At 42.4% G+C, this 26,861-nt stretch overlaps 1 protein-coding gene across 13 annotated transcripts in view; it reads right to left on the bottom strand.

Moving 5' to 3' along the window:
• Positions 1-26,861, bottom strand: part of LOC138582484 (uncharacterized) — a 451,229-nt gene that overhangs the window by 146,552 nt on the left and 277,816 nt on the right. For all 13 annotated transcript variants that reach the window (XM_069653811.1, XM_069653815.1, XM_069653819.1 and 10 more), the window contains 2 exons: positions 24,241-24,285; positions 9,465-9,527 (listed from right to left, as the gene is read on the bottom strand). In XM_069653811.1, the coding sequence (XP_069509912.1) occupies positions 9,465-9,527; positions 24,241-24,285 (108 nt within the window). The remainder of the gene's footprint in view (positions 1-9,464; positions 9,528-24,240; positions 24,286-26,861) is intronic.

Here is a 26,861-nt window from a genome sequence, read left to right as displayed (position 1 = left end):
CTTTGTCCCTTCATTGCCCTTTGTGTCCAGGTCACGGTGGTGTGGCAAAGGTCCCACCTGGCAGATCTGGCATACATTCAGACAAGGACTGCTTCTCACTAAAACCATGTGGAGATGAACCACCTCCTTAATATGTAGAATATGTGCAGCTGTTCTTGTGTATGTCTAACTTGACCCTGTGGCACCCGGTGACACAAGTTGTAAGCATGACATCCTGATGACAGTTACGATATCAAGTACAATAAGCTAGCTACAACAGTTGTTCTCTGACACACTCTACACCAATTTACATAAAGAAAGTCTTTGATCTCTTGCCTCTTTTGATTTTTTACAAAGGCCCATATCAATCAAGAAAACCTCCTTTCGACATTCTTCCAGAATCAATTTTCCGTTTCTGATAAGACATCTCCACAATCCGGACATTGAGGGGGTATTTGGGGTTTAGCCAACTGAGATAAAAACGGTCAGAACTTTAAAAAGGCCTTTTGTCTGTCAAGCTGTCCCCAACCAAGGCAGCAGGTCTTCTATGAGTTTCGCTGCTGCAGGGTTGAGGTGCCATATTCAGGAGCTTGAAAAGGTTTGTGGCATTCATCCCCGCAGAGTTGTGATTTGATAGTCCATTTCACAGGATGGGATCTTGACAGCAGCCATTGATACTAGGCCTCATGTCTTTTGGAAGAACTATATATTGGATTTCCACTTCAGGGTCGTTGTTCATTAATTTCTAGTTCAATCAGTTCATGCTTCCCTGACTTCGGATCCACTTTCAGGCTACTTCATCGATAAAAACCACCCTCCTTATTTGTTGTTTTCTATATTTGATAATCGTCCCGTTTGTCTCCAATTGTAGGGCTGGGATCAGCAATAAATAGAAGTTGTTCAGTTTTGGCTCATCATTGTTCTCCCCTTCATAAGAGACCCCAGCTGGCCTCTCTGCCTTCTAGTCTGTCTGTCTGTCTGTATGTCTGTCTGCCTGTCTGCCTGTCTGTCTGTCTGCCTGTCTTCTGTTTGTCTGTCTGTCTGTATGTCTGTATGCCTGTTTGTCTTTCTGTATGTCTGTCTGTATGTATGCCTGTCTGTCTTTCTGTATGTCTGTCTGTATTTCTGTCTGTACGTCTGTCTGTCTGTCTGCCTGTCTGCCTGCCTGCCTGTCTGTCTGCCTGCCTGTCTGCCTGTCTGTCTGCCTGTCTGTCTGCCTGTCTGTCTTCTGTTTGTCTGTCAGTCTTCTGTTTGTCTGTCTTCTGTTTGTCTGTCTGTCTGTATGCCTGTTTGTCTTTCTGCCTGCCTGCCTGTCTGTCTGTCTGTATGCCCGTCTGTCTTTCTGTATGTCTGTCTGTATGTCTGTCTGTACGTCTGTACGTCTGTACGTCTGTCTGTCTGTCTGTCTGTCTGTCTGTCTGTCCGCCTGCCTGTCTGCCTGCCTGTCTGTCTGCCTGTCTGTCTGCCTGCCTGCCTGTCTGCCTGTCTTATGTTTGTCTGTCAATCTTCTGTTTGTCTGTCTTCTGTTTGTCTGTCTGTCTGTATGCCTTTTTGTCTTTCTGCCTGCCTGTCTGTCTGTCTGTCTGTATGTCTGTCTGTATGTCTGTCTGTCTTTCTGTATGTCTGTCTGTATGTCTGTCTGTACGTCTGTCTGTCTGTCTTCTGTATGTCTGTCTGCCTGTCTGTCTGCATGTCTGCTTGTCTGTTTGTCTCTATGTCTGTATGCCTGTTTGTCTTTATGTATGTCTGTCTGTCTGTATGCCTGTATGTCTTTCTGTGTGTCTGTCTGTATGTCTGTCTGTACGTCTCTCTGTCTGCCTGTCTCTCTGCCTGTCTGTCTTCTCTTTGTATGTTTGTATGTCTGTCTGTCTGCTGTATGTCTGTATGCCTGTCTGTCTTTCTGTATGTCTGTATGTCTGTCTTTATGTCTGTCTGTCTTTCTGTATGTCTGTCTGTCTGCATGTCTGTCTGTCTTCTGTTTGTATGTCTGTCTGTCTGTCTGTATGCCTGTTTGTCTTTCTGCCTGCCTATCTGTCTGTATGCCTGTCTGTCTTTCTGTATGTCTGTCTGTATGTCTGTCTGTCTGCCTGCCTGTCTGTCTGTCTGTCTTCTGTATGTCTGCCTGCCTGTCTGTTTGCCTGTCTGTCTGTCTGCTTGTATGTGTGTCTGTATGTCTGTATGCCTGTTTGTCTTTCTGCCTGCCTGTCTGTCTGTCTGTCTGCCTGTCTGTCTGTCTTCTGTTTGTCTGTCTGTCTGTATGTCTGAATGACTGTTTGTCTTTCTGTATGTCTGTCTATATGTATGCCTGTCTGTCTTTCTGTATGTCTGTCTGTATGTCTGTCTGTACGTCTGTCTGTCTGTCTGTCTGTCTGTCTGTCTGCCTGTCTGTTTGCCTGTCTGTCTTCTTTTTGTATGTCAGTCTTCTGTTTGTCTGTCTTTTGTTTGTCTGTCTGTCTGTATGCCTGTCTTTCTGCCTGCCCGTCTGTCTGTCTGTATGCCTGTCTGTATGTCTGTCTGTACATCTGTCTGTCTGTCTTCTGTATGTCTGTCTGCCTGTCTGTCTGCCTGTCTGTCTGTCTGCTTGTCTGTTTGTCTGTCTGCTTGTCTGTTTGTCTGTATGTCTGTATGCCTGTTTGTCTTTCTGTATGTCTGTCTGTGTGTCTGTATGCCTGTATGTCTTTCTGTGTGTCTGTCTGTCTGTACGTCTGTCTGTCTGTCTGTCTGTCTGCCTGTCTGTCTTCTGTTTGTATGTTTGTATGTCTGTCTGTCTGGCTGTATGCCTCTCTGTATGCCTGTCTGTCTTTCTGTATGTCTGTCTTTATGCCTGTCTGTCTTTCTGTAGGTCTGTCTGTCTGCATGTCTGTCTTCTGTTTGTATGTCTGTCTGTCTGTCTGTCTGTCTGTATGTATGTATGTATGCCTGTCTGTCTTTCTGTATGCCTGTCTGTCTTTCTGCATGTCTGTATGTCTGTCTGTATGTCTCTGTCTGTCTGTCTGTCTGTCTGTCTTCTGTTTGTATGTTTGTATGTCTGTCTGTCTGGCTGTATGCCTCTCTGTATGCCTGTCTGTCTTTCTGTATGCCTGTCTGTCTTTCTGCATGTCTGTATGTCTGTCTGTATGTCTCTGTCTGTCTGTCTGTCTGTCTGTCTGTCTTCTCTTTGTATGTTTGTATGTCTGTCTGTCTGCTGTATGTCTGTATGCCTGTCTGTCTTTCTGTATGTCTGTATGTCTGTCTTTATGTCTGTCTGTCTATCTGTCTGCCTGCCTGTCTGTCTGTCTTCTGTATGTCTGCCTGCCTGTCTGTTTGCCTGTCTGTCTGTCTGCTTGTATGTGTGTCTGTATGTCTGTATGCCTGTTTGTCTTTCTGCCTGCCTGTCTGTCTGTCTGTCTGCCTGTCTGTCTGTCTTCTGTTTGTCTGTCTGTCTGTATGTCTGAATGACTGTTTGTCTTTCTGTATGTCTGTCTATATGTATGCCTGTCTGTCTTTCTGTATGTCTGTCTGTATGTCTGTCTGTACGTCTGTCTGTCTGTCTGTCTGTTTGCCTGTCTGTCTTCTTTTTGTATGTCAGTCTTCTGTTTGTCTGTCTTTTGTTTGTCTGTCTGTCTGTATGCCTGTCTTTCTGCCTGCCCGTCTGTCTGTCTGTATGCCTGTCTGTATGTCTGTCTGTACATCTGTCTGTCTGTCTTCTGTATGTCTGTCTGCCTGTCTGTCTGCCTGTCTGTCTGCCTGTCTGTCTGTCTGCTTGTCTGTTTGTCTGTCTGCTTGTCTGTATGTCTGTATGCCTGTTTGTCTTTCTGTATGTCTGTCTGTGTGTCTGTATGCCTGTATGTCTTTCTGTGTGTCTGTCTGTCTGTACGTCTGTCTGTCTGTCTGTCTGTCTGCCTGTCTGTCTTCTGTTTGTATGTTTGTATGTCTGTCTGTCTGGCTGTATGCCTCTCTGTATGCCTGTCTGTCTTTCTGTATGTCTGTCTTTATGCCTGTCTGTCTTTCTGTAGGTCTTTCTGTAGGTCTGTCTGTCTGCATGTCTGTCTTCTGTTTGTATGTCTGTCTGTCTGTCTGTCTGTATGTATGTATGTATGCCTGTCTGTCTTTCTGTATGCCTGTCTGTCTTTCTGCATGTCTGTATGTCTGTCTGTATGTCTCTGTCTGTCTGTCTGCCTGTCTGTCTTCTGTTTGTATGTTTGTATGTCTGTCTGTCTGGCTGTATGCCTCTCTGTATGCCTGTCTGTCTTTCTGTAGGTCTGTCTTTATGCCTGTCTGTCTTTCTGTAGGTCTGTCTGTCTGCATGTCTGTCTTCTGTTTGTATGTCTGTCTGTCTGTCTGTCTGTCTGTCTGTCTGTCTGTATGTCTGTATGTCTGTATGTCTGTATGTCTGTTTGTTTGTTTATTTGTATTGCGCGCCAGACCCAAAGGTAACCGGGCGCAGTGAAAAGAATATATGAGGCTTACAATGTTACATGGAATTACAGTGTTACAACGAATTACAATGTTACATAAGATTACAATGTTACAGTATATACAGATTTAGTGACACATCTGAAGGACGGTTGAGGAAATGCTAAGGAGCGAGTCGGTCGGTTATATGCAAGAATTTACAGTAGTGATATATCGTTGATGTTACATATATACATTCAGATAAATAACATAACACAAATTAAATGTCTTTCAATACCTTACAAGTTGTTGTCAATGAGGTGTTTGATAAGATTCGTTCTAAAGTATGGGAAAGGTAGGTCTGATCTCAAGTTATGTGGCAGGGCATTCCACCATTTAGCGGCTAGCACAGGGAAGCTTGTGCCACCAATTTTAGCAAGTTTAAATCTTGGCATTACCAAACAGTTGGAATTGGGAGTTCTTGTAGGCCTGCTAGAGATTTTTATTTTTATTTTGTCCATCAGATAACTGGGAGCAGCGTTATTGAGGGCTTTGTGCGTCAAGGAGAGCATTTTAAGGTGGATTTTATTATCGGTGGAGAGCCATTTGTATTGTTGTCTAGTGGAAGAGATATGTTCCCTTTTGTTTATGCCTAAGGCGGCTCTGAGGGCATTGTTTTGTAGAATTTGTAGCCTTTTGGTGATAGTTTTGTTAGCACCGCTGTAGAGGCCATTGCAATAATCAAGTCGTGATAGTATTAAGGCTCTCGCTAGGATCATGCAACTATTGTTAAATAAAAAAGGTTTACCTGCTCTTATTAGTTTACAGGTATCAGCTGTAGTGGGAGCTAAGGAGTTAACTTGTTTGGTGAAAGACATGGTGGAATCGAGATAGAAACCTAGTGTTTTTACTTCACTCGAAACCTTGATGCTGTTGCCATCTATGTTGAACATGGAGTAGTCCTTGCCTAACTTGTTGATATTGGCCTGCGTGCCCAGAATGATCAACTCCGTCTTATCGTCATTCAGGCAGAGGCCATGTGATGCCATCCATGCCTGAATAATGAGATACACCCTATTCACCAACTCCCTGTCCTTGCTGTGATCCCCAGAAAGCGGGAGGAGAATCTGTGTATCATCTGCATATTTAGTGTATGTGATACCTAGAAGGTACAGATCATTGAAGAGGGGTTTAGTGAATATGTTGTAAAGGGTTGGTGAAACACAGGAACCTTGAGGGACGCTGCACGTGATTGGTAGAAGGTTGGCTGCTGCCGAGGGGGAGAAGACTCTCATTGTTCTCTCACTCAAGAAGGATTCAATCCATTTGGTGGTATGCGTGGAGAAGTGTGCAGCGGTGTCTGAGTGTTTGCAGAGGACCTTGTGGTCCACTAGATGGAAAGCAGCTGAGAGATCAAGTAGAAGGAGGAGTGCCATCTTACCTTGATCTCTCAGTTCGTCTATTTGGGTCTTTAGATCAATGAGTGCAGTTTCCGTACCATGGAGTGGACGGAAACCAGATTGTCTGGCTCCCAGTAGGTTGTTTAATTCAAGGTGTCTTTGAATTTGTGTATAGGCAACCTTGTCTAGTATCTTCAATAAGAAAGGTACGGTAGTGATGGGCCGATAATTGGTAGGGCTGAGGGGGTCGAGGGTCTGCTCCTTAAGAAGTGGGAGCACCCATGATTGTTTTAGGTTCGCCGGGATATTACCTGTGGTGAAGGAGGCGTTGATCAGTTTTTAAATGAACGGTGAAAGGTCTCTGGCAGCGTCTTTTATTAGTTGTGCTGGGCAGATGTCACCTTTGCAGTTCGACGGTTTGAGGGAAAGGATGGTTTTCTCTACCTCTAAGATGGTGGTTTTAGTGAAGGAGAATTTGTTGGTGGGGTCGTTAATGGTGTTGTTAAGTGGCGGCTTGTTTGGGAGGTTTAGGGAATCTTTTTTTAGTTGGATTTTGTTTTGCAGTGTGGTCATTTTATTTGCTAGGGCTGTTTGGATATCTGTGAACCAGGTCTGGTCTTTGATGCAGGTATCTGGTGTGGCAATGGGAGACTCAAGTTCTTTCAAGATGGAAAAGAGTTTCTTCATACTTGAGTTGGCATTGGCAATACGATCATTGTAGGAATTACGTTTCGCTAGACAGATTTCATTTTTGTAATGCCGAGAGATGTTAGTTAAGTTAGCTTTATTCTCTTTGGTTGGACATAGTTTCCAGTCGGATTCACATTTTCTTTTGTTTAGGCGCAAGGCCTTAAGTTCTGGCGTGAACCACTTGTTTAAATGTGCCTTAGGTTTGCTTGTACGCATTTTGAGAGGGGCGACTTTGTCCATAGTGGTACGCATGACATTGTTGAATTCGTTGACCAATGAACTAGGGTCGAGGTTGTCTGGCAGTGCATTTAAAGTAGGGAGGATCAGGGGAATAATATTATCCGCTGTAATATTCTTTTTGTTTCTTGTAAGGCATGGTGGAGCTGCCTGTAGGACAGGACTGGGTGGTTTGATGGTTAGTAGATTAAAGGACACCAGGGAGTGGTCTGTCCAGGAGAGGGGCGTAATAGAGAATACTGTGGCTGAGCAGCTGGAATCAGCGATCCAGTCAAGTATTCTACCCTTTGCATGGGTCGGGGTGCTAACTTTTTGGGTAAATCCTAAGGTGTTAAGGGTATTGGCAATAATAGATGCATGGGCATCTGCTTGGTCATTGAAGCCAAAGTTAAAGTCCCCTATACCAGCAATTGGGAGGTAGTTTTGGTATTGTTGGACAGAAGGCTGTGCAGGTCCTCCTCGAAAGTTCCAAGTACGTCTGTCTGTCTATCTGTATGTCTTTGCTCAACATTAGTTTGGATAGAGAGCAATCTCACAACCTGCATGAAGTTGCCTTCCTGGTATGCAGGGCAATGTGTGTTCCCGCCTGCTCTGAGACTGGTTAAAATGTGCATTAGTCTGGATTAAGAGTGCCTTTAAGAACAGGAGTAAAAAATGTTCACTGCCAGTTCAGTTCTACTATGGACAACGTTTTCTATCGTTATGTGATTCTCAGAAAGGCCCACCTCTAAAGTGAGGAGCAGGTTAATCCCTGAGGGAAAAAATAACATTCAGGGATCAAGCATAAGTATCTTCGGGCCTGCAATATATTACATTTAAGGCAGAGTGCACTCTACAATTACCACCCGACAACCAAGTCCCGCAGGAATCAGTCACATATTCGCCCATTACAGTCCTAGTAGGAACCTGGGCACTTTCCAGGCCCGCATTCTCCTTCCCTCTATATTTTGTGAGGCAGAGCCTTGGTAGAATTCACTGCCATTGTGAATCTGTCGATTAAAGGACCATTCCTCCTTTGAGATGGATTAAAATCTGTCTGTTTCTGGCCAAGACGCTGTCTGGCTTTTGGTTGTAGTGTCTATTCTGCTGCTAGAGCCAAAAACCCACCAGTGGCATATGTGCTCCATACAGATGGACCATAATATAATGTAACAATCTTTCCTCTACCATAACAATCATCAACAAGAGGCACAGAGTAACAGTCTGGAAAACAGTACGGGCACCCTATGTTTATAGCCTAAGTACTACTAGGGCAGTGACTTGGCGCAGTAACTTAACGTATAGATTACAGCTATGTACAATAAATGAAGTATCAAGGAATATCTTAGACAGACGACACTGCCTCCTCTGAGGCATTTAATGAAAATAATGAATGGGAGATAGCTCAGGGGCAAAGCGCTTTTCTTGGAAACAAGATTCCGCAGAGCTACATGGGTTCGACACTTGGTCCAGCACTTAGAGCTGGAGTGCGGCATGAAATGAATTGTAAGGAAGCAATTGGATTTGACAGAAACACCTTGTATTGTTTAAGAAGTATGCATGCATGTAAGATCCAGAAATTAAGACACAAATGACCAATGCCATCATGAATTTAGAAAGAAATGTAAACATACAGCTTAGACTATTTATGTACATTAAACAGAGCAGACGATATAGTTAATCTCTTGGCGCCTTGGCTATTTTCCGAACAAGGACTGCTTAGCATCTACACAGAGGCGGAGTATCTTACACATTGAACTAAGCTATAATAACTGAAACAATTCAGTGCAGTAAACCATTTTAAATGTATTGATTTAGTTAAAACAACACCATGATTTTAGGGAAGAATAAGGCCATTAGAGGAAGCCTCTTTGAAGCTTCCAAGTGGAGCAAGTAATGACGTATGTATATCTGGGTATAGGACACCTAACGCATGTGTCATTGTTTGCCACATAAGATATTTGGCCAACAGGATAATGGTTGCCATTGTTGGGCTACACATTCTATGTTACGTTTCAAGGGCATATTTCCGAAAGCTATCTCAGATTACTTAATATTACCACACTGAAGACATTATTGACTTCTCAGCCAATCAGAATGCCCTGAATGCAATAACTACTGGCAATAGCTGCACTCCAGGCATTCTGACTTCAGGAGCTACCAGGAGAATGACACATGACATTCCTCTGCAGTCAAGATACAAGAATACAATTTCCCCACAACATTTCTTTCAACAGGACATTTGAACATAATTCAATGCAACAAAACATGGAATAATGCTTTCACTTTTGCAAATAAAAACTGTTCACTTTAACATTGCACATTAACCAACCTCACGCTAAAGCTGTTTTAGTTTAACCAAGTTAACAAATAAAATGCTTACCATATACACAGACAACCAAGTTATTTAAATATCACTAAATGAAAGCACATTTAATTTACTAACACGTTTCGTATACTTTACTTTCTATTAAAATAACATATTTTACTTCACCACCACGACTCCAAAAGCATTGTCGCTACAAGCACTATGTTCTAATAGCCCTTTCCCAACTTATAGCTTTTAGCTTTGCCTCGGGCTATAACTTGGGAGCAGGTCATTATCCCAAGATAGTGACCCCTCCCTCACTCTATAAGGCAATAATAAAAATAATCTGTCATTTCAATGTCAGTTTCACCAAAGAGCATTACACGGATCATGGTTCTATACAATGATGATATTAAATCCAATATCAGTTTAACGTGTCCCATATTACAAATTCACGCAATACTCCTAAGTGACTTTAAATATACAGAAGAGCCTACCTTCCACAGCTATGACCATCGAACCGGAAGTGCTGCCCGTTAGCTCAAGATCTGAGATGGCGCCTATTTTGTATTGGAATAAAAACAGAGACAAAGCCAAATCACTTGGGTGAATGTTACTGTTCACTTAAGAACAAAAAAACATTCCTAGCGAAAATGTGCCTGTGAAATCACAAGTACAATATATACACTGAGGTATAGCTGGTAAACAACTTACAAGGGGAGGAAACCCGGTATACTACTGATTAATACAAAACTAGCAGTGTATGCTTTGTCTATATCCGGGAGGATAATAGTCAATGTATAGGGAGACAAAGTTCAAAATCAGGTACTAGAGATGCCTTGCATTTACGCTTTAAGCAAAACAATAGGAGGGACCAGATGTAATTAAAAAATAGTATCAAATTTTAATAATAACGAAGAGATCGACAGGTATAAAACATCCAATTAAATAAATTGGTCCATGACAGTACATATATATAACTTCCAGTGTACAAACAACAATAGGGAATACGTAACAGGCTTATATGGCCATTTTACAGAAATGTTACCAGAAAAATATGACCACTGTGGGTACTCGTCTAGCATAAAGTGTGGTACCCATCCACATATGGATCAATATGTCATATAATATAATCCCTGTTTAAAGTCCAGAGATGTGTCTCGACATGTTTCTGTTCCGTAGGACAAAGTGTGGAACATTCATCAGGAGGTAAGTATTAAACAGTATAGCCTATTTTACCAATGGGGTGGTACACAAATTAATTCGAGCCTCGTAGTACCTATGGTGGTGCCAGTGGGAGCTCTCTACTTAAATTAGTAGGTGTAGGGAGGCAGCCATCGCAACCCTAAAGACTTCCACGGGTTTGTGAGCGGGAACGGATCTCCGCGGTCCATACCTGTGTGGAGAAGTGTACGGGATACAGGTCTTCCGTGTTCGACCAGCCGAAAGGGACTAGTACCCGTACCGGCACCCTTCATTACGGGAGTGCCATGGCCGTAATGATGCCCATAGATTAATTCTTATTGTCGAAAACCTTTCCTAGCTACCGTCATCAATTCTAGCTAGAATGGAGAGGTGACCGGGACCATTCTACATGATGCTGAGTCTCCCAGTTGAATGAGCACAAAAGACCAGTAGGTAAAAATAAACAGATCTAGTTACATGTATGGGTGGAATGATAGTGTACGGCCCTACTCCACTCCTGGACTACCTTTAAGTATTTAGAATAATGTGCCACATTTTCTACACCATGGGCCTCATTACACGGAGTGCGGTAAACCATGGTGCTATCAGCACCATGGTTGCCGCCGGTACCATACCGGTACCACCATGGAGGAAAGGGGAATTACCCCCCATTCCAAGGTTGGTGAGGTGGTAATTCCCCCTTTCTCCATGGCCCTTCCCCATTACCCTTACCGGTGACCGTTAACCCTTACCGCCTTCCGTGTAATGAGGCCCCATAACTATTTCAACAATCAAATTGCAAAGTTAGATTTAAATTTAATTAGTTCACACGTTAGTTTAACTATTGCATGGTTAGCCAGTCTTGACACCTCTAATGAACCTCAGGGCACCAGCAGGAGACGAATCACTGGATCAAGTAACTGGAAGGACTAGTTCTGACTAAGTACAATGATGTGAAAATCTGAGAGAAGCACCTAAACTCCAATGTTAGGCTAGATCCTATGTCAGATATGTTCATTTTTTTTTAGAAGATGTAGAACTGAGGGCTGACATTTGCTGGAGAAAACATTTGGGAACAATTATTAGGAGCAACAGTAAACGGGCACACATAACGTGTTACATTTGTCCTTTTTCTTTTAACATCACTAACACTGGTGATGTTTACTCTTGGGTAGGTTTAGTTAACTGTATGGTTATATAGATTTGACATGGGTTTTTGAAAATAAACTGTTCATACGTGGCTCCAAAGACTCGCAATTCATTCTTTAAATAATTTCAGGAGTTCTTTCCTGAGATTTTGGGACTACTGCATTTTTATAAGGAAAACTCAAAAGCAATGTTAAGCATTTACAATAAGAACAAAATAAACAAGGATATAAGTAGGGACTGAAAGGGATGGATTATATTTTAGCTGCAATTCAATTTTCAGCACTTTTACGAAGAAAATTGTTATGTAGTGTACACAGTTCTTACAACACCTGCAGTGCACATAGTTCTTATAGCATGCTTATGATGCTCAACACATGGAAGCAGCTGTTACGACATCATTAAGAATCTCTGTGGTAGAATGTTACTGTAAGAATATCAGGCAGTTCAGCACTGATCAGGGGAAGGGAAAGCTGCAGCCCAATTTGATGTATACTCAATAAAGTTGGTTCCTTCTCCAACTTCAAGCAGTTGAATACAAATCACGGTTGTTACTAATTAATTCAATATGGGCAGAAAAAAGGAATGATGTACACAGGTTGATGACTGAAAGCTGTCTAATGAAGCGATAAGCCAGTGACTGGAGGCCCTGTTTTTTACCAAACGCAAATCTGTGTACGTTGAGGAGGCTGAGAAGTAACTGAATGGGGTTCGATCGCCAGGGAAAAACAGATACTTAAAGATTGCCAACTTTCTAATTGCAGTTCAAAGTATTCTATTTCCTGTGAGGTTTGAGTTATTCTAGGTTTTACAAATATATGCTTTATACATTTTAAAAAGGAGGCATGTGGTGACTTTATTAACATAGAGTAGTGCGCCTTTGCATAATATTGTGATGGCTTCAAACTTGGCAGGACACTCATTAGAATAAACATTAATTGCTGATACTAACAAGAACATTTTCTTCAGAAAAAGATTGTGGCAGAGATTGAAAAGACTCTTACTAGACTGTGACACAACAGACTTCTCAGAGGGCACCAGACTGGCAGCCGGAGTGGGGTACAAGGTGCTCTTCATTTATAGAGTATTTCTACAAAAAGCCTAATGGAAGGCTCATTGCAAGCCAGCTCATGTAGACATGGTTGACAGGAGTAAGGGAGGACTAGGGGAACATCATCTGATGTATGGCTGTGTTATAGGACCCCTGTCACTTTGTTGTTCTTAATGTGTAGCAAACAAATTGGCTACAGGTGGCTTCTTGGAACCAGATTTGCATTCTGTGTGATATCTGGGCTTCTTCTATTTTTATGTCAGCGTACTGGGTGAACAGCTGGGTCTAACTGTTTCTGAAGTATAATCTGATATGTTTCAGGCAAGAATTGAAAGCATAGAGGTATCACTCCTGCCCCAGATTTGTCTACTTTTATTTTGACCATATTTGCTGACCAAACCTATCTTCTAGGAATTATCTGGGCCAAATTCTCTTGTGTGAATTGGGGTATTTAAGGTTCTGTTGCTAAGGCACGTTGTCTTAAAGGGACATTGCTAGTTGACAGGCAGACAGTTAAGGGTTAACTGCAGTATTTTCAGACTGCACTTAGAGGTTCTCAAATTGAGTACATTCTAGAGAAAATGAGAGCTGTAACCATATGTACTCAATGTCCTCTGGAACAAACCGCCTCTCACCCGGAGAAGCGAAAAGAAACACCTTATGTTGAGATGATAACCAAAATGCACCTTTTCAAACAAGATTTTCAGTAATTGCCCAATCTCGTCTTGCCCCTCACTGCTGGGTACCCTGGTAACCTTCACAACGTCCTGTAAGGCTCAACTTCAAGTGTCAGTGCTGGAGGCGAGTCGCTGAGGTGCTGCTGTGCAGAAATTACACAATCTATTGGGAGCCGATCCCTCTGATTTCTCGTTTTTGGCCAGGACGCTGTGCTTTTTCAGCTTGTGAATACCTGCAGATATTTCCTTACCATCAGGATACGCCCCTGCCTCCTTGAAAACCACTTAGGCTGCCCGAAGCGCACATGAAGTGTTGAGGCAAGTGTCAGTGGTGAGGTGGCACGGCCAGATTTAATTTCTGCATTTTTGAGTTTGCCACAAACCTGAAAGTGATGTAGGGGCATGACAAGTTTGGAGTGATGTCCCAGCAGGTTGAATACTGAACAATGAGGCAGTGAGAATTAATGAATCACTTTTGGTGTTTCCCAAAATATATAATTTGCGCAGTGCAGGCCTACGCGATGATCCAAGGGCAATCGAAATTGATAATGTTGATCATGTTGTTAATGCAAGGAAGCGAACTGTCAGCCCAGTGCAACATGTGGGGGGATCTGTTCCACTCTTTAACCAACCTACCACTCCTGTGCATCCTCGAGGCATTACATCTAACCTAGTTTCTATCCCTGTAGTTGGCTCGTGAATACCAGAAGTGTATCACCTGCTTTGAACGACTTCACACTATCCTCAACATCAATACCATGGAAAATAACAGACTTCTTTTTTAAGGGCTCAGCATAAGCTTGGGAGACTTACCTGCTGCTGAGGCACTGCTAACGTGCCTGATATATTTTGAGGCAGAAATTGTATGTGCTTTTCATTGAGTTTCTACACCATTGACCAGTCAAATGCTATCTACAGATCCTGGGAGTGATATCACTATGAGCTCGATTTCAGTGAGCATAGAAACAGCAACAACACATTCCCAAATACATTCCCAAAACCTGCAGTGAAAGAACCGGGAGCCAATTATTTAGTAAACCATCATGTCCCTTTCGAGCACTCGCTGACTAAGGAAGACACTAGTGAGTCTACTTGTATGGTGTTACATTTTGTTCTTAATTCCCTGGTGAAAATGTTTGAACTGTTAAAGGGCGAAGTACATGCACAGTCTGGAATATTATTGGAAATGAAGAAAGAAGGAACTGGGAAGCTGCGATTCGTCCATAGTGGCCCTTAGGGAGGTATTGAATAATGTCTTTGGGGAGTTAGAATGGATTAAAGCAGACTTGCTATATCATTTGAATCTTCGAACAAATTTGAAGGCTGAGGTGAAATTGCAAATTTGATCTGTTAAATTGGCTCCTCCGATAAATTGAACTGTGGCTACTACTGAAGGGTCCAGAAACAATAGCTGCAACAAAGACAACGATTATAATGCTATGGATGACACGCCACTGTCACAGTCTATTTTGGAGGAGTTCTCCCAGCTGGTCCATCTTCCTTGTCAATCTGATGAGAATGGCTCTCCGATTGAACCTGTGAATATACCGTTAATATCGAAAAAGAAGAAAAAGAAGGGTCGGGAGAGAAAAATAGTCCCCCTGTTACTTTGTTGTTCTTAATGTGAATGGGAACCACAGGTGCAGAAAACAAATAATATGAAAGGGCGTAAAACCAAGACCAGCTCAAATTTTAAATGTTTGCCTGCCCTGTCATTACCGAGAGCTGAGGATAGGGAAGCATACTGTGCGGTTCCTAGTGAGCCAGTTGGACAGTCCTTGAAACAATTGACTATGGCTCCAGTCTTCAAGAAGAAGGCTAAGTAATCACAGCTGCTTCAGCCTGTGATAACATCAATTGTGATCGATTGCCTGAAGAATTGGAATAGCTTACCAAACTGAGCCTATGTTAGCTAGTATTGAGCAGCATGTGTATAGTTCCACTTCTACTACTAATCTAGAAAAATGTGTTCCAACTAGCACTTCCGTGACATCAAAAGAGCCACCAGTAGTTGTTATGTCAACTGTGGAATTGCGAGGTAGGGCTACTGTATCCCTGTACTCTCAGAAGAGCATGTCGACTCAGTGTGGTGATCTCCTGGAGGCACTCTTAAGAAGAAACATTGGAACTAGCAGTAATGCTAAGGGAAACAGTGCTAACTCTGCCCGTGTGGAGAAATCCCTAGAGGGTGACAGTGCAGGGAGCTCCTCATGGAGGTGTGCTCGATTTGTTATGGAAAGTTCTTTCCGGGAGAAGATGATTTCATAATGAATAGCAGCGGCATCCTGCCCTTGCTGTTTGACATTCCAGTGTTGAGAATTATTACCACCAAGGACATCTTAAGAGTGGAGTTAATTTTGGATAATAGACTCGATATTGCTGTTATCGATATTTCCTCTTATCTGGTGCAAAATAATCTGTTAGCCCATAGAGATCATTTGCAGAAAAGAGGGATAGATGTGAGACCTTTTTAGCAGTGGTCGAAGTGTACAAAAAGAAGCAGTGGAGCTATGTTCCCTGCTGGCCTGCCCCGCTCCTGCTCCCCACAAACCCTATTGCTGCACCCACTCCCACGTGCAATCCAAACCCGCAAACAAACACATCTGCTGTTTAAGGGAATGTTCTGTGCAGATCACTGAAGTCCAAGCTTCAACTTCTGCCTAAACTTTTATATTAAATTGAAACCATTCCAGAACGGTTTCTTTTTTAAATGAAAGTATAGGAACAGTAAAAATTAAAAAGAAAAAGTAGAGGCGCACCGCTCCCGCTGACTTCGACCACTGCCTTTTAGAGAAACTGAAATGACTTCTAGAACCTCTGTTTCGTCTCTACGTGCTGGGAGAAACTCCTTGAACTGGAAAGTAACATTCAGTAACACCCGCTGAGTCCTGCAGTTTCTGGTAACTGGACATGGGCGCCTCTTAGACACAGGCTGATAGTAAGACAGGGCTCGTTCGAGGATGCTGGGCTTTTAGTACTGTATGTTGGAAGTCCTGAGGCTTTTCACATTTAACCTCTGAAGACAATACCATTTCTAAGATTGGAGAAGTAGAATTAATTCTAATTCAGGAATCCTTCTCATTGACAAAGTATCATTAGATGGTTGCTGTGAGGGGTCAGAAATGAGAGGTGGGCACAAAAAGGTATCGTTCTCAACATTAGCCATTTTATTAATAGAAAGGGGTTTGGATAAAAGCCTACATTTTCCTGTCCTAGCAAGAGTGTCTCTCCCTATGAAACTAAAACCTAAGCACGATGTGTCCAAACTCAATCTGACCATCACACTAATACATACAATCAAAATGTGCAAGGTAAATGTTTCAAAGTTCAACTCAACAGAAAAGTGAAATGCTCAAACATATAACATCAACAAAAACTCTTCTTGTATCCAAGGGTTGGCCCCCTTCCCCTGGATTATTTAAGGCAAACTATTCACAATGTTCTGTGTCATAATCAGTAACTTAAAGGCACTACAACTATCTATTTTACCCAATACTGTCATCAAGATGACACACCAAATGTTACTTCCATGACGCTGATTTGGAAAAGAAAAAGTATCTTCTAGTCTTTCAGAATGGTTAAACAAAGTATCTTTTCCACAGTGCTGGCTTGAAAAAGGTAAAGGAAAGTCTTTACTACTTTTCAGGATGGCAAAACAAATGTCTTTTTTACAACAGAGATTCACGTAAGGCAAAAGGCAAGTATTTTCAAAGTTTCTGGTTGACAGAATGTTCAAAGGAAAAAAGAACTTAATTGACCAAGGGGGTCATTACGAGGTTGGAGGTAGCCATGGCGCTATTAGCGCCATGGCTACCCCCTTACCGCATTCCGGGTCCGGGTTCCCGGAATAGGGATTTACCGGGTCATTACGACCTTGGAGGACCGGGTAAGTCCCCATTCCGGGAACCATTCCCCATTCCCATTTGAGCCCCAATAGGGCTCAATGGGAATGGGGATGGAGCTAATAACGGGCCCGCTATTGGCTCTGAAGTCCCTTAACGAGTCCCTTCCATAACGCCTGGTAAAACCAGGCGTTAAGGAAGGGACCCGCTAAGGGACCTCGTAGTAGGGCGGTAAGGGATTACCGGTAATCCCTTACCACCCACCTCATAATGACCCCCCAAATCTTTTTCTCAACATACCAATTGAAAGTGAGTTTCCTGGTACATTCTCCTGCCAGGAAACTCATCAAATGAAAACTCTTGATATCCTGGTTTACTCTCCTGCCAGGAATATCCCCATTTTGGTTCACTTAGATCACCTGGTGTACTCTCCTGCTAGGTATCGTTGTCCAAAAAGGTTTCACTACCTGATATCCTTATCAGGCTTCTCTGCACACTCCCTTTCTCCTTAAGGTTCCATGTGATAATGTCCCCACAAAAATGTTTGTTTTTGTGGAGAAATCATCATAAGGAACATTCAGGGGACACCCCTGCAACCACTGACATTTTTTTTAAAGGGAGCGGGGGAGACCCCTACAAGCCCTGCTCCCATTCACCCCATATATTGTCCCCATATATAATGTCACCTATGCCGTTTTCCGGCGACTATATGTATGACAACATAACATACAGGGACAATATTACCTGATACCCTCCTTAAGTATCAAACAACTGGCACACTTTGGTTGACTTCAACTGTTACTTGAACTAATTTCCCCCAAACCGACATCCAACCTCTGAGGGTTTGTCCAAGCTTTCTCTTTCAACAATTACTCTTGACTCTTGGCAATGTTTGTTCCAGGTTTCCCCCAACTGACATCTCATGTCAGGAGAATTGCACCACGTTCTCCTTTTCCATTTAGTTCTATTAGGTCGTTGTTCAAAAGTACTTTTAAGATGCTTTTCAGCATATTCACACGTACCAGGCCCCATTCACTATAAGGCTGACACACCTGCTCTTCATGTAGTGGTTGCAAAATGCTTGTGAGGGGTCGGCTTCCCTTTGGTGGCAGAGTTCCGCTGGGTCTGCTGCACACCATCAGCTTTCTCTTGCCCAGAGTTCCTCTCCTCTGTTCCCGAATGCTGCCAGCTGACCTCTGGTGCACTTCTCTTCCTACAGTCCTTCGTAGGATTTCCTCGGCCACCGGTCACTCTTCCCGCTCCACACACTCTGCAACCTGCCTTCTCTCTCCATCCACGTTCCCCCAGCTGCAAGTGATTTGTGCATTTAAACGTCCCATGCAGCTGATTAGATTTGTGGCAACTAGACTGCACAGTGTTCTCACGGTCCTCGTCACATGAAATCCTTGCTCCTCTTCCTTGTCACAGTACTTGAGGATTTCTGGGACTTTTAGTCCAAGGAAGTTTCAATGGATTTTACATTGTATGGTTGAACAGTTGTAATAGCTTTACAATTACCATACACATCAGATGTTTCACATGATTAACTTTCAACATATCTACATGAAAACGGAATGGGCTTTTATTTAAACAGAGTATTTCTCAGGGCTTTAAAATAAGATGGTTTTCAATAATGGCTGCAAGCCATCGAAGACTGTGGAATTAATGGACCTTCTTCATAATGAAGAGAGGTTTATTGCTTCTCTCCTTGTGGAGTCACCACTCTCCCCTTACAGCCATCTCCTCCCATGTAATGCACCCTCAGAACATCATCCCTATGGTCAGGATCAGGTAGCGGCTGCCTCCACCTGGCCACATGGGAGGAGACTTTAGGCTGCGGATCAGTGATGACTCTGAAGGATTCATCACATTACCTAGTGTGTCAGCAAATGGCATTGAAAAATTCCAAAGGTAGGCCTCGGGGGAGTACTGTTGCTTGCAGCAAAGCAAGAGTAGGCCAAAATAATTGTGTCTCTATTTTGTCAGCCGCCATGCATTCTGTTTGTATGAGTTGAGACCAATTGTGACTTAGGTTCATTGTTGGTTGTACATCTATATTGTCACTACCAAGGAATGAGCCAGGATGGGTTGATTGAGTGTTTGGAAATGATTGTGACACAGTTTGAAAGTACCAGTGAAATGAATCATATAATTGTTGGTGATTTCAATATGGACTGCCTTATAAATCATCCTTCAGAGGAACGAAACCCACAAATGAACAACCCAGATGGTGAGAGGAGACCAAAATGGGCTGTTTTCTTCAGACAATGGAACCTTGCACCCCTAAATGGAAATGTGGTGGGTGATTTAGAGGGCACATTTGATCATCTTTGTGTCAGCAGGACTGTTTTAACGATGTGACCGATTTAGTGAAATGAATGGAGAACCTAGTGATCATTCTTTGCTGTTGGGGAAGTTTATGTCCCTTTTTCTGTAGTTCTTTACTGTAAGGTTCCTGGTGTGAAAGTGAATAACAAAAAAGACAGGCTAGCATGGAATGATAGGACCATGTCTAGGATTATGAGTTGTTTTTGAGGGGGCATGGCCTAAAATGATTATTGTATTGTATTGTATTGTTTATTTATTTATAGAGCGCCCCGGGCCCTCCGGCATCTGGACGCTTTACAAGTTACAGGGTTACAGGTGATAGGGACAGCAAAAAATATTTACAAAGACATTTACATACTTATATAACTTGTTGCAGAATATATACAGTATTATACATACATAGAGTACATTATACAGAATCATGTGATAGTGTTCTAGATCATCTTGGGTTCGTAAATCAGATACCATCACCGGTCACGAGAGTGCAGCCATCCCTTAACATTAATCTTAAAGGAGTGGAAAGAGGGTTGGGCTCTTAAGGTGTCAGGGATAGAGTTCCAGATAAAGCCTCCTGTTTTTTTTAGTTTGAAGTTGGACATTCGAAGGCTATTAGATTGTGCCTTTCTGATGGGTCGTTCTGACGTGTGTTTGGTAAGGCATTTGTGGGTAATGTTTAGTGATTTGAGCTTAATTCTGTCATGTATTGCGAGCCAGTTGATGAGCGTCTCTCTTGGGAGATATGTTGCGATTTTCGGATGCCTAAGGCAGATCTTAAGGCATTATTTGGAATTGTCTGGAGTTTGTTGGTGTTATGTTTGCTAGTACCCAGATAAAGTGCATTGCAGTAATCCAGCTTGGATAATATTAATGCACGTGCTATCGTAGTCAGGAATGGTTTGCATGTGTGGATCAATTTACAGATGTAGCTGGTGGCAGATGCTGTGGCATTTACTTGTTTATAGAGGTTGAGTGCAGAGTCCAAGTAGCAACCTAGGGTTTTTACTTCCATAGCGACTTTGATCTTGATACCATCAATAGTGACGGAGTTATAATGAGGGGAGAGTTTATTTAGTTTATTAGTGGACCCAACGATGAGGAGATCAGTCTTTTTGTCATTGAGACATAATCTGTGGGTGGCCATCCAGGTCTGTATAATTAAGTACATTTTATTTATCCACTCTACATCTTTGTCATAGTCTCCTTGGATAGAGACGAGAATCTGGGTGTCGTCAGCATAGTTGGTGTATGGGACACTCATATTGTCAAGTATATCGAAGAGGGGCTTGGTAAATATATTATAAAGAGTAGGGAAGGCACAGGATCCCTGTGGTATTCTGCATGTGAGGAGGGTGAGAAGACACTTATGGATCTGTTAACTAAAAAGGACTTTATCCATGTGGTAGGGTCCTTAGAAAAGTGGGCGACTAATTTTAGGAAGTTGCACAGAACTTTGTTGTCAACCAGGTCGAATGCGGTGGATAAGTCCAAGAGGAGAAGAATGGAAGCTTCTCCTTTGTCTTTCCGATCGTCCAGTTGATTCTTCAGGTCAAGAAGGGCCATCTCGGTCCCGTGTCTTGGCCTGAAGCCTGATTGGCAGGTGCCTAACAAGTTGTTTAACTCCAGGTAAGATTGAATCTGGAGATAAGCAGCTCTGTGAAGGATTTTAAGGAGAAAAGGTACTGTGGTGATTGGCCTATAGTTGGTGGGGATGCTGTGGTCCAAGTTTCTTTTTTTTTAATAAGGGTAGTACCCATACGTCTTTAAGGTTGGTGGGAAGCAGGATCTGAAGGAGGAGTTGATGAAGGCGGCAATGAAAGGAGCTAGGTCCTTCACAGCTTCTTTAATGATTGGAGCTGGCCAAGTGTCCCCAAGGCACCGGGAGGGTTTGAGGGATGAGATGATATTTTCAACCTCACTTGTAGAAATGGAGTTGAATTTGGACTGGTTACATGGTTTAATTTGTTTGCTAGTGATTTCTTGCAGGATGGCTTCTTGTGTTGCTAACGCAATCTTATGTAGAGTGGATTTTTTGGCTATAATTTTATCTTGGAACATGGACATTTTGTTGCAGAGGGCATCTTGGATATCGGTACACCAAGTTTTGTTTTTGATGCATGAGTCAATGGTTGTGACCAGGGATTCTAGTTCTCTTAGTATGGAGAAGATTTCCCTGGTACTTGAGGTGGCTTTTTTGATTCTATCATTGAATGGGCCTCATTCCGAGATTGGAGGCAGCCATGGTGCTAATAGCACCATGGCTGCCTCCAATAACGGTACCTAGTCTGCCCTCATTCAATGGGGACTTACCGGTCTATTCGGCCCTTTGCGGGACTGGTAAGTCCCCATTGAAAATACCATTCCCCATTCCTGTTTGAGCCCCCATAGGGCTCAATGGGAATGGGGAAGGTGCAAATAACAGTACCGCAATTTGCGGTACCGTAATTTGCTCCCTGGACCCTTTGTGGCTAAAACCAGGCAGCCTTAGCGGGACCCGCAAAGGGACCTCGGAATAGGGCGCAAAGGGATTACCGGTGTCGGTGTCCTTCCCAGTGCCGGTACTCCTTTGCGCCAGCCTCGGAATGAGGCCAATGTCTCTTTTCTGGTTTCAATAATTTCTTTTTTGTACCTATCAGCAAGAGAGGTGAGAAGGTTCTTGTTCTGCTCAGAGGGGTTATTTTTCCAGCTGCTTTCAGCACGTCTTTTCTCGTTACGATTGGCTTTCAGGCTGGGGATGAACCAAGAGTTCAGGTGAGCTAGAGGTTTTTCGTTGCTAAGTTTCAGCGGTGTAATGGTGTTCATAGCTGAGTTGATTGTGTTGTTAAATAAATCAACCAGGTCTGTTGGGTCGGAAGGTAGGTACATATGATTCGTTATGGGTTGAATCAAAGGTAGGAGGTTAGCGACTGTTATGTTCTTTTTACATCTACTTAGGGCTGGTTGGGCCATAGGCTTTGCTGAGTTAGTTTGTGGGCTGTCTTGAATGGTGAACGAGATCAAGTAGTGATCTGTCCATAGACCGGGTTCAGTGGTAGTTATGCAGAAGATGCAATTGATATCTGTGATCCAATCCAGAGTCCGACCTTAGTCCAACATTAGACCTACGAAGATACATCTTATTATTTTGTATGCCTTATTTTCAGAAACATTGCAGAATACTATTTTAAGCTTTAAAACCTCGGGGATTAGTGCAACTCAAAGGCGGAGTAATAACCTGCCTGAGATTCAGGAAATTAAGAGAGAGATGCAAAGGAACATAAGAAAGCTCAAACAAACTAAACTCTATGGTCCGGTTTTCATCATCCGTATTAGAAAGTAAAAGATGGACTATAAGAACAAAATAAAAGGACTTTGGGTCATAAGGCATCAATTGATTCTACTGAATTATTATTATTTTTTTTTAGCTTTTTTAACTTTTGCCAATTGTTATAATGAATTTAGGAAATTGAAGCTTGAAGATAAATGTTTTTGCTTGCTAGATTGAGTGATTTATTTGAATGATGGAAGTTGCATTATTGTATTTAATGTTCTGTAATTAACTGTTGTGATGTACTGTCTTGTGTTAAGGTCTACTTATTTAGGCCATGTGACACTAACAAAAATTAAAAAACAAATAGAAATGACTCCTGCACTTCAAGGATTAGTTGGTCCTCCATAGATCTCTCCATGTCCCAGTCCCACCATCAGCCTCATGTGCAACATCTGGAGCTCTTGCTCCTTGACCTCTTGCCTGGGTCTTGCACTGACCAGGGCCAGCTTGACCATCCAGGTTCCGCTGCAGCCAGACAGGTTGCTTGCTTCAGCACCCAAGCATCCACTTAAATTCTGGCTAAACTGCTCTTCTCTCACTACCTACCACTTCACATTTCTCTGATACGGAATGCACCAAGGATGGGCAATGATCAAATCCCCTCTCCCCATCCCCTTCCGGTACCACAAAGCAGATAGCTCACAATGGGTGCCTTGCAAATCAACAATAATAAAGAAAATACATTGTAGAAGTTACAAATAGGAAAATCAATGTAATGGTCTTAAGAGGGTAAAGTCCTGGCAGGACCAAATCCAAGACATCCAAATCGAGTGATACATTAAGGTTATGTTTCTAACCACCTCTGAAAGCTGCAGGCAAGAGGTGAAAGGTGCAGGCCAAATCGACTGGATAGTCTGGGAGAATCCTTGCCTACCAATAACACCTTGTTTTTTTAAGTTACATTTTAAATAGTTAAATAGTTATGACCCATCCACACATTGAGTGGCAGCAGGCAATATAGAAATTCGATACAAGTCTGTAGTCAGGGTATTTTACCTGCACTATTGATTATTTTCCTGCTGTTTGAATGATTGAAGAATTCAAACCCAAAGGCAAAGATAAGATGGATCTGTGGTCTTAGGTAAATGGTAAAGAAGACAGGAGAAAGTGTTGACTCTTTGACTTCCTTGGCCTAATTGTGAATTGATCTACAGGACATCAACACACATTTAAACTTCAGAATGTACAAAATAAACATTGATACACTTACTTCGCCAACTATATATGGAGACCTTTTGGACCCAGGTAGTCAATCGCGGAAAAAGAATGTAACCGACCCACCCAGCTATGTTGTCTGATGCATGATTTTGCAATGAGAAAGTTTCTATAGCGAGGCAGTGTATTTAGCTGTCACATTAAAACTCCAGTCAGACAATGACTGTCAAAGGAGTTGGATGCAATGCAAATGCAGAGAACGCACAGATGCATTTATTCTTTTAATTCACAATTATAGTTTTTGGGAACAGATAACATGTATACAACTGATACCTAGAGGATGATTTATTGCAATAAGTAAGTAAGAACAGCTAGAGAAAGACTTCTAAACATATTTTGGGCACCATACATGTCTCACTGCTGGGCTGTAGAGAGATTTCTTTCATAGATATTTTAGTTTATTTATTGCCAAAGTCCATCCTGGTTTGTGCCAATGGGATTGACATGTGAGGTACCAGTTATACATGTGACATTCGACAAATTAAAACAAAATCAGAAAAGCAAAAGTACAGGAAGACATACCTGCTGCAGCTGCCACATCAGAGCTGTAGGTGGCACTTATTTCCTCTTTGAAAAAAAGAAAACAAAGTTACATCACTCTGGTGAAAGAGTATTACTGCTTTTCTAACAGCATAAGAAGCTTTAATCTTAAAGACATGCACACAAAAAGTAATTGTTCAGCTTTCACCCAATGTCAACATCAACTAGATGAAGCCGAGAGAGTCCTGACTTGGACGATAGAGTAAGATGCAACACTGTAGTCTCATAGAGAATGTACACATGGTGAAGTAAATCTCTTTCATAGGGAACCGGAAGAAGCGTAATTTCACATGGTCAATTGACAACATAAAGATGGAAAAGGTGGATAATTTGATATATCTTGAAGTTGCTATCACTAACAAAGATAAGGTAATAGCTATTAAAGATAGACTAAAGCTAAAATTCAGATCTTTTCAGTCCCAAATGAAGAAAATTCGAGCAAAATATTGCTCTTCTTCTGATTGAATTTGTGAAACTAAAGGTTATTCGAAGAATAACATATGGCCTGGAGCTATTAAATGACACTTTTTTGAACTGGTTAAATGTTCAGCAAGGTTTGCTAAGGCAGGCGGTACTGAATCTACATTCCTCAGTCCCGATCTCATTGATCAGACATGAAGCCGCCATGCAATCTTGGGGATTCACAGTCTTAAGAAATAGACTGAACGTTTTTGGCAAGATTTTAATGGGGGAATCTAACACACTCTGTCAATTATTAAACAAAGTATTGATAGGAGGAGGAGATCCCTCTGTTTTGCAATTTACAGAGAAATGTGACAAATTGTTGTTAAGCATGAATGTTAAGAAATAAGCATTGATAGAAAATCCTCCTGTTATGATCAAGAAATTGAAGGACCTAGACAACATAAGCAACCTTGAAAAATTATCTAATCTCAAACTTTATAAGCCATACAGAGGGGCCCTTCCAAGTTTACAATCTCCAACGACCAATGTGGAAAAAAAATTCCCTCTTCGGAATCAAGATCATGGCTCTTACGATTCCGTCCTAATGCGTTGCATACAATGGAGGTACTAGGCCCTAGACTAAAAATATTGTGAGAGGAACATAATAGAGCTTGTGGTCTGAATTGCGTAGAAACATTATATAATCTAATTATAGAATGTCCAATGTTGGTGGAATGATTACAACTACATTTGGAGAAATGTGTTAATTCTCCTATTCCGGTCTGTTCTGAGGCATTACGGGCGAGAATCACGGCGGCGTGACAATTGCCCTAATCCTTAGCACAAATTGAATTTTAAAGTACATTTATAGTATTTTGAAACAAGTTCAATTGAAAGAACAGGTATAGACCTACTATGATCTAGGTTTCATATCGTTTAAAATGATCTGTGAAATCCCTCACTAGTGGTGAACTATCGTATATTTCCCATTATCTGGTTAGACCACCATGCAGTCCCTTTTACTATTCAAGCACATGTGGCTCGACCAGTATCCATCTGAGTGGAAATTCCTGGACGTAACTGGCGTGCAGTGAATAAGGACCAGCTGGCTGCACAGTTTATGGCTAAGGGTGACTCTGCCTTTAGAGCTGACCTGTCTGCACTTATACAAGTAGCCGCCATATGTGCTGATGAGGTTTCCCCGATTCGTTTGGCTAAATCCTGAAAACATCAGCCACAACCCTGGTTCTTGGATGATCTCATGACTTTACGGTTAAAGTGCAGACAGGCTGAGCATCAGTGGCACGTTGGATTTCTATCAGGTGATAGGATGACATTTCACACTGCACCTTCTGCTTACCATAGAGCTATCCGGTAGGGCAAATGTACCTTTTATCAAGAGAGGGTTGCACGTTCTTTAAATCAACCCAAGGAATTATTCTCTCCCGTGCGCCCCCTTTTTCCCTCTGCTAATTCTTCTTCTACTGTGGTTCCCTCTAGGGCTCTCTGTGATTCACTGTCTTCTTTTTTTGTCCAGAAAATAACTGTTATTCGGGCAAGTATATCTGCCTCTGTGCTCATTGGGAATATGTCTAATCAGGAAATAGCTACTCACTTCTGGTCTGCCTTTCCTGTCTTTTTCGATGAAGATATTCTCCAAGCCACTATGAAACTTAAATCAGCATCTCCTTTGGACCCTCTCTCTTTGAACATCTGGAAATAAATCATGCCTATGCTTGTTGCTTGGGTCACTAAGGTGATAAATTGTTCATGTACTTCCGGTTTGATGCCTGTGGAGTTGAATCAGACACTGGCGGTTCTCCTTCTTAAAAAACCCTCTTTGGATTCTGCCAACCCTGCTAATTTCCGACCTATCTCTCTTCTATTCTTTCCTATGAAACTTCTTGAGTCTTTCATCTCTCCTTTACTCAGCCAGTTCCTGGAAGATACTGTTTTTATTAGCCTGCTTCTGTCTGGCGTTTGTCCAGGCTGGGGTACAGAGAGTATCCTTGTCTCGGACCTGGATGATCTGGTGTGGCTGTCCGACCAGGGTGTAGTGGGGCGTTGGTCCTATTAGATGCGCTGGCAGCATTCAACACTGTTGGCCACCCCATTCTATTGGACCGCCTCGCCCAAGCTGGCATTGCTGGCTCGGTACTGGCATGGTTGTCTACATTTTGTCTGATAGGACGCAAATA

The sequence above is a fragment of the Ambystoma mexicanum genome, chromosome 3q, assembly GCF_040938575.1.
Source record: "Ambystoma mexicanum isolate Mex_15411 chromosome 3q, UKY_AmexF1_1, whole genome shotgun sequence".
Lineage (NCBI taxonomy): Eukaryota > Metazoa > Chordata > Amphibia > Caudata > Ambystomatidae > Ambystoma > Ambystoma mexicanum.
The sequence above is the reverse complement of the archived record's forward strand: the minus strand, read 5'-3'. Positions and strand labels throughout refer to the sequence as shown.